Source organism: Littorina saxatilis, linkage group LG13 (genome assembly GCF_037325665.1).
Source record: "Littorina saxatilis isolate snail1 linkage group LG13, US_GU_Lsax_2.0, whole genome shotgun sequence".
Taxonomy (NCBI): domain Eukaryota; kingdom Metazoa; phylum Mollusca; class Gastropoda; order Littorinimorpha; family Littorinidae; genus Littorina; species Littorina saxatilis.
Genome location: NC_090257.1, coordinates 33474403 through 33488798, shown reverse-complemented (window position 1 = coordinate 33488798; position 14396 = coordinate 33474403). Strand labels below are relative to the sequence as shown.

Sequence of the window (14396 nt, the reverse complement as noted above, 5' to 3'; positions counted from 1 at the left end):
CTCGTTTGCCCGCTCCCAAGTGGGACTTGTTTTTAATCCTGGAATTCCTTCGTTCTGCGGATTTTGAGCCTTTAAGCGAGGCCAGTCTGTTCAATGTCACTCGCAAAGCGCTGTTTCTCCTTTTGTTGGCTACGGCCCGACGGGGTAGCGAGGTCCACGCCCTGTCGGGTCAGCCTGGAGATATCTCCTTTGAGCCGGACGGTTCCGCATCTTTGCGTTTCCGGCCTGATTTCCTGGCCAAGAATCAGTCTCCGGGGCAGGCCTCTCCGCTGGTTAGAGTTAAGGCTCTGACCAGCGCGTTGGCCCCGGATGACCCCGATTCGGTCAATTGCCCTGTGAGGGCACTTCGTCTGTACTTAGCCCGGACTCAGCCGATTCGGTCTAGTTCTCAGAAGTTGTTGTTTATCTCTCTCCTTACTAGGCGCGAGAAAGATTTGTCGAAGGTAACGTTGGCCCGGTGGGTGTCCTCGCTCATCAAGCAGGCTTATGAGTGGAGTCGCACAAAGAGGGGGGGGGTTATGCCCTCCTTGCCACTTGACTCGGCCCGAGCCCATGAAACGAGGGCGTGGGCATCCTCTCTGGCAGTTCTGCGCTCCAGACGTCTAGAGGAGGTGCTGACAACTGCGTATTGGCGTTCCGAAGATGTTTTCATAAACTTTTATCTTCGGGACGTCACAGCTCTTCGACAGGATGGCTCCAGAGGCCTTCCAGCGCTCATAGCAGCAGGCCAGTTCCTGTCCAGAACTTGATGGTGAGTTTTGATTCATTTCTAGCCCACCGCCTTGTTGATGTTATCTGCTAATGTGATTCGGAGTAAGAATATGATATTAAATGGAAAATTTCCTAAATAAATTATCATTTAATTAATATACTTACCCGAATCACATACTGTATTCCCTCCCACCTGCCCCGCTTATGGTTTTAAGATTTTTTAAAGCCGTATGATAATAGGCACGTGTTCCTGGAGGAAGTGACGTGGCATACACCCGTATGGGAGGTAACTCCCGGTGTACTGGCCCATTACCAAAGCTACTTTCACTTTCGTTTTGGTGATGGGGTTGCTTCCCTTTAAATTCTTTAGCCGGGTAAGCGTTTTTCAGTGATAAGCATCTCAGGTGACTCAATGCTAATGTGATTCGGGTAAGTATATTAATTAAATGATAATTTATTTAGGAAATTTTCCAATAGTCACTTCCCGTCCGTGGGCGTGTCAGCGCTATTACTAATTTAGTCACCTCCCGTCGCGAAAGTGTTAAAGCCGTATGAGGATACCACGTGTTGCAGCAGGGGAAATGACGTCACATACCCCAGAGAGGAGGTAACTCCCCGGGTATATGGTCATTACCATAGCTATATTTACACTTTTTGTGGTTGGGTTGCTTCCCTTTAAAATTGTTCAAGACGGGTAGCCTTTTCAGACCTTAGCATCTCAGACAGTGTCAATGCTATATATGTGATTCGGGTAAGTATATTAATCAAATTCGATTGTGTGAATGAGATGTAAACTATTATATTTTTGTGTGTGTATATTTCCCGCGCTCTGAGCAGGGTTTAACCCTGGATTTATGCGCTCTAGAACTATTATACATTATTATTAATATTCTTGATTTTTTAAGATCGTTTTGTTTGTTTATTTAGTGTTCAGTGCTTTATGTAGAGTCTCTTCACTTATTTGAGGGAACACTTAGTTTCATATGCTTGCAAACGGTTGCTGGCGGAAACATTCTTTTCTTTCTATAAGCCTATTTGTGTTAAAATAAGTGGCTGTTAGTTTTAACTCAAGGGACATATCTTGGCGATGCCATAGTCACTCCGTGACTCAAATGATACAGTTAATCCGCTACTTTCTAAGAGGCCGTTTTGGAAAAGAGAAAAGAAAGGAAAGAAATGGTAATGTGGGATGTATTTGTTATCTCTGTCTACAGCAAAAGTCTGCCATCAAGTGGTCGTCCCGTTGGGATTACATCCTGGAGTCCATGCCTCACACCAACATCCAGTGGTCCAGGTGACTAATTGTTATTATACAGCACATACAGTCACACCTGGTCTGGCCAACATCCCTCTGTAAAGAACACCTGCCCATTACCACCGACCAAAAAGATCGGCACCAGGTCTGTAACGACCATTTTTGGTCGATCCCTTGGGTGGTCGTTATAGACAGGTTGGACTGTACCTTGCACATCCAGCAACAGGGAACAAGTATGTAAGGGCCTGGTCACACAGCACTATGTTCTTCCACGACCATGCCGATCACTCCGATCTGAAAAAGTTATCAAATCGGGGCATATCGCCGTCAAATATTTTTATAGACGCCGCTTCTGCTATGACGGAAAAGTGTCTCAGAGCGTTGCTAATCGTGGGCCAAACGTGGCAGGATCTCCATGAGCGTGGTTTTGTCAGGGTGGGATCTGCTAGGTCGCGAAACTGCACGCTCTCCCTACGCTTATTGTGAACTGCACAAAACAAGCGTAGCCGGGTCGTGGCGCAGTACAGTCCACGGCTGTTCCTGGCTTGTTTTTCAGGCCAGCGATGGGGAGTGGTAAAAATAGCCAGCGGCGCGATATCACTGCTTGCAGACTGTTAGCAGGCACTACCAAAGACTTTGTCTGCGCATCGCCGTTTGCGTTGTGCTGCGAGGCATATCAGCGCAGTTCACCGTTGCCAGAGACCAAAGAAGCGCTTTACTTGAGCTCGCAGCGGCGGCTTACTGGAGGAATGTTCATTACCTCTGTGCTCGCCTGCCAGCAGACCACAGGCACACCCAATAAAGTTCGGACTTGTACTGGCAGAGCGCGAATGCAAATTCTTGTAGGCGTACATAGACGCAACATAACATATACAGACAATAACCCCACAACACTTCAACAGCATGTGAATGGAATACAAACAAATCCGCAAATCGCGCACATAGTACACCAGTTAAAAAAATAAGGATTACCAAAACGGCGTGCAGAAATTACACTGACTCGGAGAGGAGAAACATTTATCACACGATGTGGATAGCAAACATTAAAATAAAACAGACAAGTCAAGCATAAAATAAACACAAATACCGAAAACACAATAAATAAGGATGAAACAAACAAAAAGAGATGCTTGCCGACAGTCAGTGTGTGTGTGTGCGTGGTTTGTGCATCAGCGGTGCGTTCGTGCGTGCGTATGTTCTTGCGTGCGTGCATTTGAATGAGAAAGAAGAGAGAGAGAGGATTGAAGAACGAGGTCACGGTATCTGTCGCATGAATATAGACTTACACACACATCTGGTATGAAACACTGGCTCACCGAAAGCTGAGTTCCGTTATTCTGTAACTACGCGTACGGGAAGTCAAAGGCTACTTTATCCTGGTTAGGTAATCCAATTGATAGAATCCGTGTATTAAACACTGGCACACAACCATTAGAGGGTCTCGATTGTTTGCTCCTCTGCTCCAACCAATACTAGTGTCAGTTCTCTGATGATTTTAAGTTATTTTCTGAGGGGATAACACTTGACTTAGAGGGCCTGTTTTGGCGAACTCACATGATGATAAAATCGTTTATTAAATTACATATTCTTACTCCGAATCACATAAAGCATTGACACAGTCTGAGATGCTAAGGTCTGAAAAGGCTACCCGTCTTAACAATTTAAAGGGGAGCAACCCAACCACAAAAAGTGTAAACGTAGCCATGGTAACGACCATATACCCGGGGAGTTACCTCCCATCTGGGGTATGTGACGTCACATTTTGGTAATCTTTTTGACAAGAATGTTGTTGTAGTTGCTGACCTGTTTGTCCGTTTTTTTCGGACTTGTAAATTTGTCAGTAACTTTTATTGGCCGCCATTTTGTTGGTCAGCTTGGCTGACGGCTTTAATGTGTTACGGCCTATGTTTTGGTTAGGTAAACCTTATTTTACCTCTTTACTTGCCTTCTGCTTTGTTAGTTGGTAAGCGCTTCCTTTTTTGACTCACATGCGAAGCAAAAGTGAGTCTATGTACTCACCCGAGTCGTCCGTCCGTCCGTCCGTCCGGAAAACTTTAACGTTGGATATTTCTTGGACACTATTCAGTCTATCAGTACCAAATTTGGCAAGATGGTGTATGATGACAAGGCCCCAAAAAACATACAGAGCATCTTGACCTTGCTTCAAGGTCAAGGTCGCAGGGGCCATAAATGTTGCCTAAAAACAGCTATTTTTCACATTTTTCCCATTTTCTCTGAAGTTTTTGAGATTCAATACCTCACCTATATATGATATATAGGGCAAAGTAAGCCCCATCTTTTGATACCAGTTTGGTTTACCTTGCTTCAAGGTCAAGGTCACAGGAGCTCTTCAAATTTGGATTGTATACATATTTTGAAGTGACCTTGACCCTGAACTATGGAAGATAACTGTTTCAAACTTAAAAATTATGTGGGGCACATGTTATGCTTTCATCATGAGACACATTTGGTCACATATGATCAAGGTCAAGGTCACTTTGACCCTTATGAAATGTGACCAAAATAAGGTAGTGAACCACTAAAAGTGACCATATCTCATGGTAGAAAGAGCCAATAAGCACCATTGTACTTCCTATGTCTTGAATTAACAGCTTTGTGTTGCATGACCTTGGATGACCTTGACCTTGGGTCAAGGTCACATGTATTTTGGTAGGAAAAATGTGTAAAGCATGTGAGTCGTATGGGCTTTGCCCTTCTTGTTAGTCATTATTTTGACTGGAATTTTGTTGTAGTTGCTGACTTTTCGTCCATTGGGACTTGTATTTTGCCCAGTAACTTTTTTGTTTGCCGCCATTTTTGTGTGTCAGCGTGGCTGACAGTGCTAAAACATGGCAAGGCTTATGTTATTGATCTACCAGACCACTGGTATTTGTTGTTGTTTCGAACTAAGCATGTACAACCGCTATGTCCGTTACTGATAAGCATGTCTTTGATTTCCTTTCTTCCTGCTTTCCCTCTGTTTGGCATCGGAGCACGGCGCTCTGGTGTCTATGCTGCGTAGCTCTTTAATTTCAGAGTTCCGCAGTTTTGGGAGAGAAGAAGGGCAGCGTGATGCTCGCTTTTCGGCGTCTTTTTTGGCCGTCGGCGACTATTTCCGGGCGATGCCCGCTTGTTGGTGTCTTTGTCGGTTCCATCTGTGACGGCTCTGGTGACGTCGGCCCTTCCGCTTCTTCTTCTGCCTCCTCTGGGGGCATGCAAGGTATGTTGAGCTTGTCCACCGGCCCTCGTGAGGCCACCGGACGGTCCCTTTTGGGACGGAGCTCATTGGCAGGATCACAACCTGATTTACTGTTCAGTCTCGCCCAGTACACATAGAGTGTGCGTCCGTTTCTGAGCAAGGGCGGTTTCCTGTTTCGGAAGTCGCGCTTCCGGGTTTTCCCGGAAGCGAAGGTCCTCCTTCACACGTACACACAGAGGTCGTGGCTGGAGTTGACCGTGGACTGGCCTTCGGGCATCAGGGCTTCTGGCCCCAGTCATCGCAACCTTCGTTTCCGCATCATGGTGCGGTTTCGTTCATTGCGTTTCCGGCTCAGTCCGGATTTGCTTTTCCTCTTCCTGACACTCCTTCTCGGATGTCGGTGAGCGAGGATCAGCATCCGCCCTATGGGCAGTTAGGGCAGTCTTCCTTTCACCATGGTGTTGGGTCGACACCCCTTTCAGTTCCGGCGGCACCGGGCATGCCCTACGCGCTCTCTTTCCTGCCTACCAGTCAGGATACGAGGCAGGACGGGTTCCGGTCGGATGGGTTTCCGGTTTTTCGGTTATCCCTACCACCAGCCTGCCACCAGTTCCGGTGACTTCGGTCAAGGTGATTGTCTCGGCTGCTCTGACACTCAGTCAATAGTCGGTGAACAATCACGTTCGGGATTTCACACTTCTGTTCTGACCTCACCTTTGCCTCGTCGCAGGCATGGGCGTTTTCAGAGCAAGGCCGGCTTCCGTTTACGGTAGTCGTGTTTCCGGGTTTTCCTGGAAGCGAAGGTCCTCCATCTCATGTACACACAGAGGTCTTGACTGGAGTTGACTGAGGACTGGCCTATGGGCGTTCGGGCTTCCGGCCTCAGTCCACGCAACCTTTGCTTCCGCATTGTGTGGTTTTGTCTGTTGCGTTTTCCGGCTCTGTCCAATTACACTGTTTTCTTCCTGACACTTCCTCTTCTTCTTCTTTTCGATCGTCGATCACACTTGGAGTCCAGATCTTGAGATATAATTAGTGGTCATCTGCAGCGCAGCCACTGGCCCGTACAGCTTGTTGTGCAGGGACTCCGGCAATGGCCAGATTTCCTCTCTCAGTACCTGGTGGTTCCTGCCGTGTCCTGCTCTGCTTCTCCACAAGAACACATGGGGGAGGGCACAACATGCAGCTTCCCGTGGAGATGCTGGTTAAGTCTGTTGTGTCCCGTTCTCAGGCGGAAGGTGGCTGGGGCGTCCTGTGCAGAGACTTAATGATGGTCTTCATCTCTGTCAGGCTCACAGGGTTGTTCTCTTGCTCATCTTCTGCACCCAGCTTTGCCATCCTGTCCGCCTCTTCGTTTCCTTGTACACCACAGTGGGAGGGGATCCATTGCAGTACTGTCCTCAGGCTCTTGATGTTGTGTAGAGCGTGTTCCAGCTGAGGCAGTTTGCTACTGGTCATTGCTTGTAGTACTGACAGAGCGTCAGTCAGGAAGACCACCTGGTTGTGACACTTCCTCTTATTTGGGTGTCAGTGAGTGAAAAGCGGCGGCTGGCCTACAGGCGGTCAGGCTTTCAGCCTCGGCCGGGACAGTTGTCACTTCATCTGTCGGGTGTTGCGGCTACTGTCTATTCAGTTCCGGTGGCTTCGGATGTTACCTCCTCTTACTCTTACCCTCTTACGGGTTTGATACAGGACGGTTTTCGGGTGGACGGGTTTCCGGTTTCTGGTCACCCCGTTCATTACTCTTCCACTGGCAACTGCGACTTAGGTTCATGTCCTTTCGCGTGTCTATTCTGTTGTACAGTCTTGAGCCACAGATCAGACATGTTCTGGAGTGCCGTCGGAGCTCTTAGCAATCTCACCCTTGGCTGGCTTCGGCTTCACAGGCTTCGACTTTTGTTTCTTCTTGTCTTTGGAAGTTCACTTTGCCGAAGCCGGGTCGAATTTGTTGGCGTCCTTTTGCCCTTCCGCGTACACCTTTACTGGTAACGCAGGAACTTATTCCTTTGCTGGTGAAGCAGGTTTTAGAAGTACTTGGGTGTTGTGTTTTCAGACCACACCCTTGTCGCTTTGGAGGAATTCGGTTGTCAGTTTTTGGAACTTGCCTCGTTTTCGGAGATGATCTTCAGAGCGCTCTCTCGCTCTTCCTCGGAGTCACTGAATCCTTTCACACTTTGTGTGTATCAGGACTCTGATGACATCTCCTCTCTTTTGATCAGCCCTTGCTAGATCTTTTAGGAGCAAATGAGGCTGTCCTCTCTTCACTACGATCTTACTGTCATGTGTTGGAGGACTTGTTTCTCTTGCATTCTCGGTTTTCTGAGCAGCTGCTTGATTCTCGAGTTTTGAGAAGTAGTTTACTGTCGGGCAGGGAGAAGGGCAGCTCTAGCAGCAAGCCTTTCCCCCCAGGGAAGTGCCCCTGATATCACCCCCCCCCCCCTCCGCCCTCCACTTTGGTGATGGCGGGGGGGGGGTCTCCTCCTTGCAATGTTTTTATTGGAGAGTCTCTGTACACAGCCAATTTATTGTGGGAGTGGTGATGACGGGCGACTCCCATCAATCTATTGAGGCATTTTTGCCTATGCATCAGTCCGATTTACACAGCGACCTAGGTACATCAGCTCGAGCACCCGCTGAGGTCTCTTCTGGTCGAATCTAGCGCTGGTTGTTTTTCTCACAGACGTTTCATAGGTACGTCTCGGTTTTGGAACAACGGCTGACCTTAGGGCATCCAGGTTTTTTAGCCTCGGCTGGTGCAACAGCCACTCCACTTGTCGGCGGTGGTGGTTGTTGTTTTCCCTGTTCTTGTGGCTTCGGACTTCGACATTTCTTTCCTTTATTCTCATCTTATGCAGGAGATGAGATAGGACGATTTCCGTTTGAGTGGGGTTTTCTGTCTTCAGGTTACCCCGTTTTCTCACTTTTTGCCACAAGCATCTGGACCATGGTCCTTGTTTGTCTTTCGCCGAGTCTGACTCTGTCTTTCTCTGGCGATCAGACGTGTTCTGGTGTTTCGTCCTAACTTAAGGTTCTTTTGAGTTGTCCTCGGAGGTAACATTCAGATTTTCCTGAGGGGGCATTGTCTTTGGCAATGGATGTTTGAGGAGTCATTCTTTGTGCTTTTCACCTCTTTCAGGTTTTTGGCTACCCCTCTCCTTCTAGCAGAGGATTAGCTAATGTTCCGGTTTCTTTGCATCTTTTTTGGCAGCTGAAACTTCCGTTTCTTATGTTTACCTGTGTACTGTGGGTACTTTGGTATAATGGCTGTCCTACGGGCATCACAGCTCTCTGCCTTAGCCTGTGCAATAGTCTCCTGCCTTTCGTTGTGTGACTATGGCATTTTCGGTTCCTGTGACTTCGGATTTTGTCTCTTCCTCTTTTTCCTCTTCCTAGCATGAGGTGAGTCAGGATGACTTCCGTTGGGTTGGGTTTCCTTACAGTCACCCTTCTACCACAGGCAACTATGTCTATGACGGCGTTTTGCCTGTTGATCTCTGCGCCTGACTCAGTCTTTCAGAGTTAGACAGACGCTTTTTGGTTTAGGCCAAACTCAGGAATGCTCCTGATTTTGCCGCGAAGTTTACTTCCGGTTTTCCTTGAGAACTCTTGTCTCTGGAGTCTTAGGGCTGGTTGTCTTCACGGTTTTCCGTTTTTGCTTACCATAGTACAGGTCTTTTCGGGCTTCACTCCATCCCAAGGTTCGCATACTTTGGCATGATTGTCTTACGGTCACCTCGAGGGTTCGTCCTACTCAGCACTGAGTGGACAACGTTATGCACGGATCGTTCCAGGGCATTGGCATTTCCTTCCAATAGAAAAGGGGGGGGGGGCAGCTTAATTGTCTTTCCCCTCGACTCTGCTCGGGTTCATTAAATCCAGGGCTTGGGTCTCTTCCCGGGCCGTTTTACGGTCCAGGATATTGGACGAAGTGCTGGGCACAGCTTACTGGCTCTCTGAAGTTGTCCTTCGCAACTTTTGCCTGAGAGACATCGCGGCTGTCAATCAGGACGGTTCTCGGGTCCCTTCCTGACTTGTTGGCAGCGGGCCAGTTCCTGGCAAGGGTTTTAGAGTGAGTTAGATTTTTCTTTCCCACCGGGCCCTTCCTGACTTGTTGGGAGCGGGCCAGTTTCTGGCAAGGATTTTTAGAGTGAGTTAGATTTTTATTTCCCACCGCCTTGTTGAAGCTATCTGCTTTATGTGATTCGGAGTAAGAATATGTAATTTAATTGAAAATTTTTTAAATAAATTTTCATTTGATTAATATACTTACCCGAATCACATAGTTTATGCCCTCCCACCAACCCCGCTTATGGTTATTTAGTTTCTTTAAAGCCGTATGATCTTGACCACATGTTGAGGAGCGGTAGTGACGTAGTACACACCAATGGGAGGTAACTCCCCGGGTCTGTGGTCATTACCAAGGCTCCATTTACACTTTCTGTGGTGATGTTGCTTCCCTTTAAAATTGTTTAAGACGGGTAGCCTTTTCAGACCTTAGCATCTCAGATTGCGTCAATGCTTTATGTGATTCGGGTAAGTATATTACAGTGGAACCCCCCTTTTAAGACCCCCAATTTAAGACTCCCTCCTTTTTAAGACCTTGTTTTCTCAGACTTTCTGTTCATAACCTCTGTAAAAGTACCTCCATTTTAAGACTCCCTCCTTTTTAAGACTTGACTTTCTCAGATTTTTGAAGGTCTTAAAAGGGGGGTTCCACTGTAATCAAAGGAAAATTTATTCTTAAAATTTTCGAGTATAACATTTGGAACAGAAAGTCCGTGAGAAAAAATCGGCATTCGTTTCTTCTGCGATGTTTAGGCCGTAAAACCTTGCTAGATCCGACTAATATTTTATGCACAATTTTGCTGGGTTAGAGTCGTACTTTCTCTTCGATCTTTCTCCACATATTCTGCAGAGAGCTTGGAGTCTCTCAAAGTGAAGGCTTTCTACATGCGCCTGTGAAGCTATACTCACAGTACTCAAGCTACGAGAAATGTGGGAAGCGACACACAAGCCAATAAGTACAAGCAGTTTAAACGTCCAGGAAATAAAACACACAATTTCACTTCTGTGTGATAGAATTTTCATTCACACAATCAAATCCAAAGTTTGAAGGTAACTGAAAGTGGGGTTTGGCCGCCGGGTAACATTTTATAACAACACACATCGCAGATATGTCCACATCGTACTATAAGTACTCCGTCGCGATATAACCTTGAATGGTTGAAAACGACGTTAAACACCAAATAAAGAAAGAAAGAAAGAAACTATAAGTACTAGTATCAAAACGAGAGAAACAACACCTGATTACATCCTCATAGAAATAAAACACAAGGCAGAGCTAGCCCCATTTCCCTTCTGTTGGATAGAAATACCATTCACTCAATGAAATCCAAAGTTTGAAGGTAATTCAAACTTGATTGTTGACACAGGGTAACATTTTCTTAACACCACACATCGTTGATATGTCCAAGTCATATTATGAGTAAAAAAATCAGAAAGAGAGAAGCAACACCTAATCACATCATCCTAGAAATGAAACACATTGGAGAGCGTGCCCCATTTCTCTTTTACTTCAAGGAACAACCATTCAGAGACAAAATTCCAGAGTATGAACACAAACACATCTTGCAGTCCAGAGCGAAGATGATTTAAACACACCACATTGTGAGGAAAAAACACACACAGCACTTCCCCAGACACACGCACGCAAGAAGGAAATAAGAGGGAAAGTTTTCAGATAGGGCTGGGCTGAGGTGTTAGGTTACAGCCTGCGGCTGGAAGCGGTAAGGGCTCAGTGCTATACTTTTTGAGATTGGAGTGATCGGCATGGTCGTCGTAAAAACGTAGAGCTGTGTGACAGGGGCCATAAAAAAACTACATCATGACTGTACTGCGCCCTTGATTGGCCACGCCATCCGACAATTTTACAACTGAGTAGAAGCGGCGTCTCTGTGTGACTGGGGTATAAGTGCCTGGAGTGATCAAATTTGATTGACAAGACTGCAGTGGATGTTAGTTGAATACAGGGTGGTTCCCAAAAATGTGCCCATAAGCATTGGACATTTTGGGTATCTGGCCCGGAGTATATAATTTATAAATGTTATCTGACTTAATATCTTCATACGTTTCAAGATCACTTCTGTACTTAAACTGAAAATTGAATGAAAATCTGGTCAAACCAAACTTGGAGAGCAAAATGAATTTGGGTTTAAAAAAAAAGTTGACCACGCTGTAGTTTTGTTATGCGACAATGTGTGCATATACGGGGTATATAGGTTTCGCTCTGTCTGTCTGTCTGTTTATTTTGTCTGCCTGTCTGTCAATCAGTCAATCAGTCAGTCAGTCTGTCTGTCTGCCAAACTTAGATTATATCTCTGGTATTATATCTGTTGGCATGGAAAATTGACGTGTTGCTTTGTGGGTGACGTGCAGCATCCTCAACTCGCTGGTGATCGTGGTGTTCCTGTCGGGTATGGTGGCCATGATCATGCTGCGAACTTTGCACAAGGACATCGCCCGCTACAACCAGATGGACAATGCTGTGAGTCACTCGACACTTTTTGGTGGAATGATATGACTTGCTGGAACCGTTTGTCTGGTTAATATCACTACAGTGGAACCCTCGTTTTATACTACCCTCAAGAATCTTGAGAAATTAAAGTCTGAAAAAGGGAAGTCTTAAAATGGGGGTAAATTTACAGAGTTTATGAACAGAAAGTCTGAAAAAGTGAAGTCTTAAAATGGGGGTAAATTTACAGAGTTTATGAACAGAAAGTCTGAAAAAGTGAAGTCTTAAAATGGGGGTAAATTTACAGAGTTTATGAACAGAAAGTCTGAAAAAGTGAAGTCTTAAAATGGGGGTAAATTTACAGAGTTTATGAACAGAAAGTCTGAAAAAGTGAAGTCTTAAAAGGGGCAGGTCTTAAATTGAGGAGTCTTAAAAGGGGGTTCAACAGTATCATGGGTGGGTTCGTAGCTGAAGGGGTAGCACACTGGCTTTGAATCCAGTTCTTTGCTATCAGTGTGAGTTCAAAACCCAGGTTCAGACAATGAAACGTGCATGGGGCTAGTTGAAATCTACTTTGGTTTTCCTTCCATGGTTTTCCTGACACTTGTTATGGTATATGATAACGAAGATGGTATTCTGAATATTACGAAATTGGTAGAATAGACTAAAGTTTTATGGGAGAATTGAAACATGGCCAATCTGCATTTGAACGCAGAATAAGAAGGGTAGGAGATGGGGGAGTTTGAACTGAACAAATCGTCAGGCTGGGGAAAGTTGACAGTAAAATGTGAATGAATAAAAACAAGTCGCGTAAGGCGAAAATACAACATTTAGTCAAGTAGCTGTCGAACTCACAGAATGAAACTGAGCGCAATGCAACGCAGCAAGACCGTATACTCGTAGCATCGTCAGTCCACCGCGCACGGCAAAGGCAGTGAAATTGACAGGAAGAGCGGGGTAGTACTTGCGCTGAGAAGGATAGCACGCTTTTCTGTACCTCTCTTTGTTTTAACTTTCTGAGCGTGTTTTTAATCCAAACATATCATATCTATATGTTTTTGGAATCAGGAACCGACAAGGAATAAGATGAAAGTGTTTTTAAATTGATTTCAAAAATTTAATTTTGATAATAATTTTTATATATTTAATTTTCAGAGCTTGTTTTTAATCCGAATATAACATATTTATATGTTTTTGGAATCAGCAAATGATGGAGAATAAGATGAACGTAAATTTGGATCGTTTTAGAAAAATATAATTTTTTTTACAATTTTCCGATTTTTAATGACCAAAGTCATTAATTAATTTTTAAGCCACCAAGCTGAAATGCAATACCGAAGTCCGGGCTTCGTCGAAGACTACTTGATCAAAATTTCAACCAATTTGGTTGAAAAATGAGAGCGTGACAGTGCCGCCTCAACTTTCACGAAAAGCCGGATATGACGTCATCAAAGACATTTATCAAAAAAATGAAAAAAACGTTCGGGGATATCATACCCAGGAACTCTCATGTCAAATTTCATAAAGATCGGTCCAGTAGTTTGGTCTGAATCGCTCTACACGCACGCACACACGCACTAAATGTAAAACTGAATCAATAAGGACCAGGCAGGCCATGTTCACACCAGCTGTGTGTGCAACCACTGCGGGACAAGTTTAACAGGGAAAATCATTACAATGTATCTTAAATCTTCCTGCTGCTATAGACACTCAAAATTAATTGCTCTTTTGTGGCAACAGCTTGCATACCTCCTCTGTGGCAACTGCTTGCATACCTCCTCTGTGGCAACAGCTTGCATACCTCCTCTGTGGCAACAGCTTGCACACCTCTGTGACAACAGCTTGCATACCTCCTCTGAGGCAACAGCTTGCACACCTCCTCTGTGGCAACAGCTTGCACACCTCCTCTGTGGCAACAGCTTGCACACCTCCTCTGTGGCAACAGCTTGCACACCTCTGTGGCAACAGCTTGCACACCTCTGTGGCAACAGCTTGCACACCTTCTCTGTGGCAACAGCTTGCACACCTCTGTGGCAACAGCTTGCACACCTCCTCTGTGGCAACAGCTTGCACACCTCCTCTGTGGCAACAGCTTGCACACCTTCTCTGTGGGAACAGCTTGCACACCTCCTCTTTGGCAACAGCTTGCACACCTCCTCTGTGGCAACAGCTTGCACACCTCCTCTGTGGCAACAGCTTGCACACCTCCTCTGTGGCAACAGCTTGCACACCTCCTCTGTGGCAACAGCTTGCACACCTCTTCTGTGGCAACAGCTTGCACACTTCCTCTGTACAGTGGAACCCCACTTTTAAGACCTCCACAAATCTGAGGAATTCGGGTCTTAAAAAGGAGGGAGACTTAAAATGGGGGTCAATTTACACAGGTTGTGAACAGAAAGTCTGAGAAAACCAGGTCTTTAAAAGGAGGGAGTCTTAAAATGGGGGTCAATTTACACAGGTTGTGAACAGAAAGTCTGAGAAAACCAGGTCTTTAAAAGGAGGGAGACTTACAATGGGGGTCAATTTACACAGGTTGTGAACAGAAAGTCTGAGAAAACCAGGTCTTGAAAAGGAGGGAGACTTACAATGGGGGTCAATTTACACAGGTTGTGAACAGAAAGTCTAAGAAAACCAGGTCTTTAAAAGGAGGGAGACTTAAAATGGGGGTCAATTTACACAGGTTATGAACAGAAAGTCTAAGAAAACCAGGTCTTTAAAAG

General features: G+C 45.6%; 1 protein-coding gene across 1 annotated transcript in view; it reads left to right on the top strand.

Moving 5' to 3' along the window:
• The window catches only part of LOC138945550 (transmembrane 9 superfamily member 2-like), a 95398-nt gene that overhangs the window by 37441 nt on the left and 43561 nt on the right, over positions 1 to 14396 (top strand). The window contains exons 8-9 of the mRNA XM_070316998.1: positions 1926 to 2005; positions 11601 to 11709. Coding sequence (XP_070173099.1) covers positions 1926 to 2005; positions 11601 to 11709 — 189 coding nt within the window. The remainder of the gene's footprint in view (positions 1 to 1925; positions 2006 to 11600; positions 11710 to 14396) is intronic.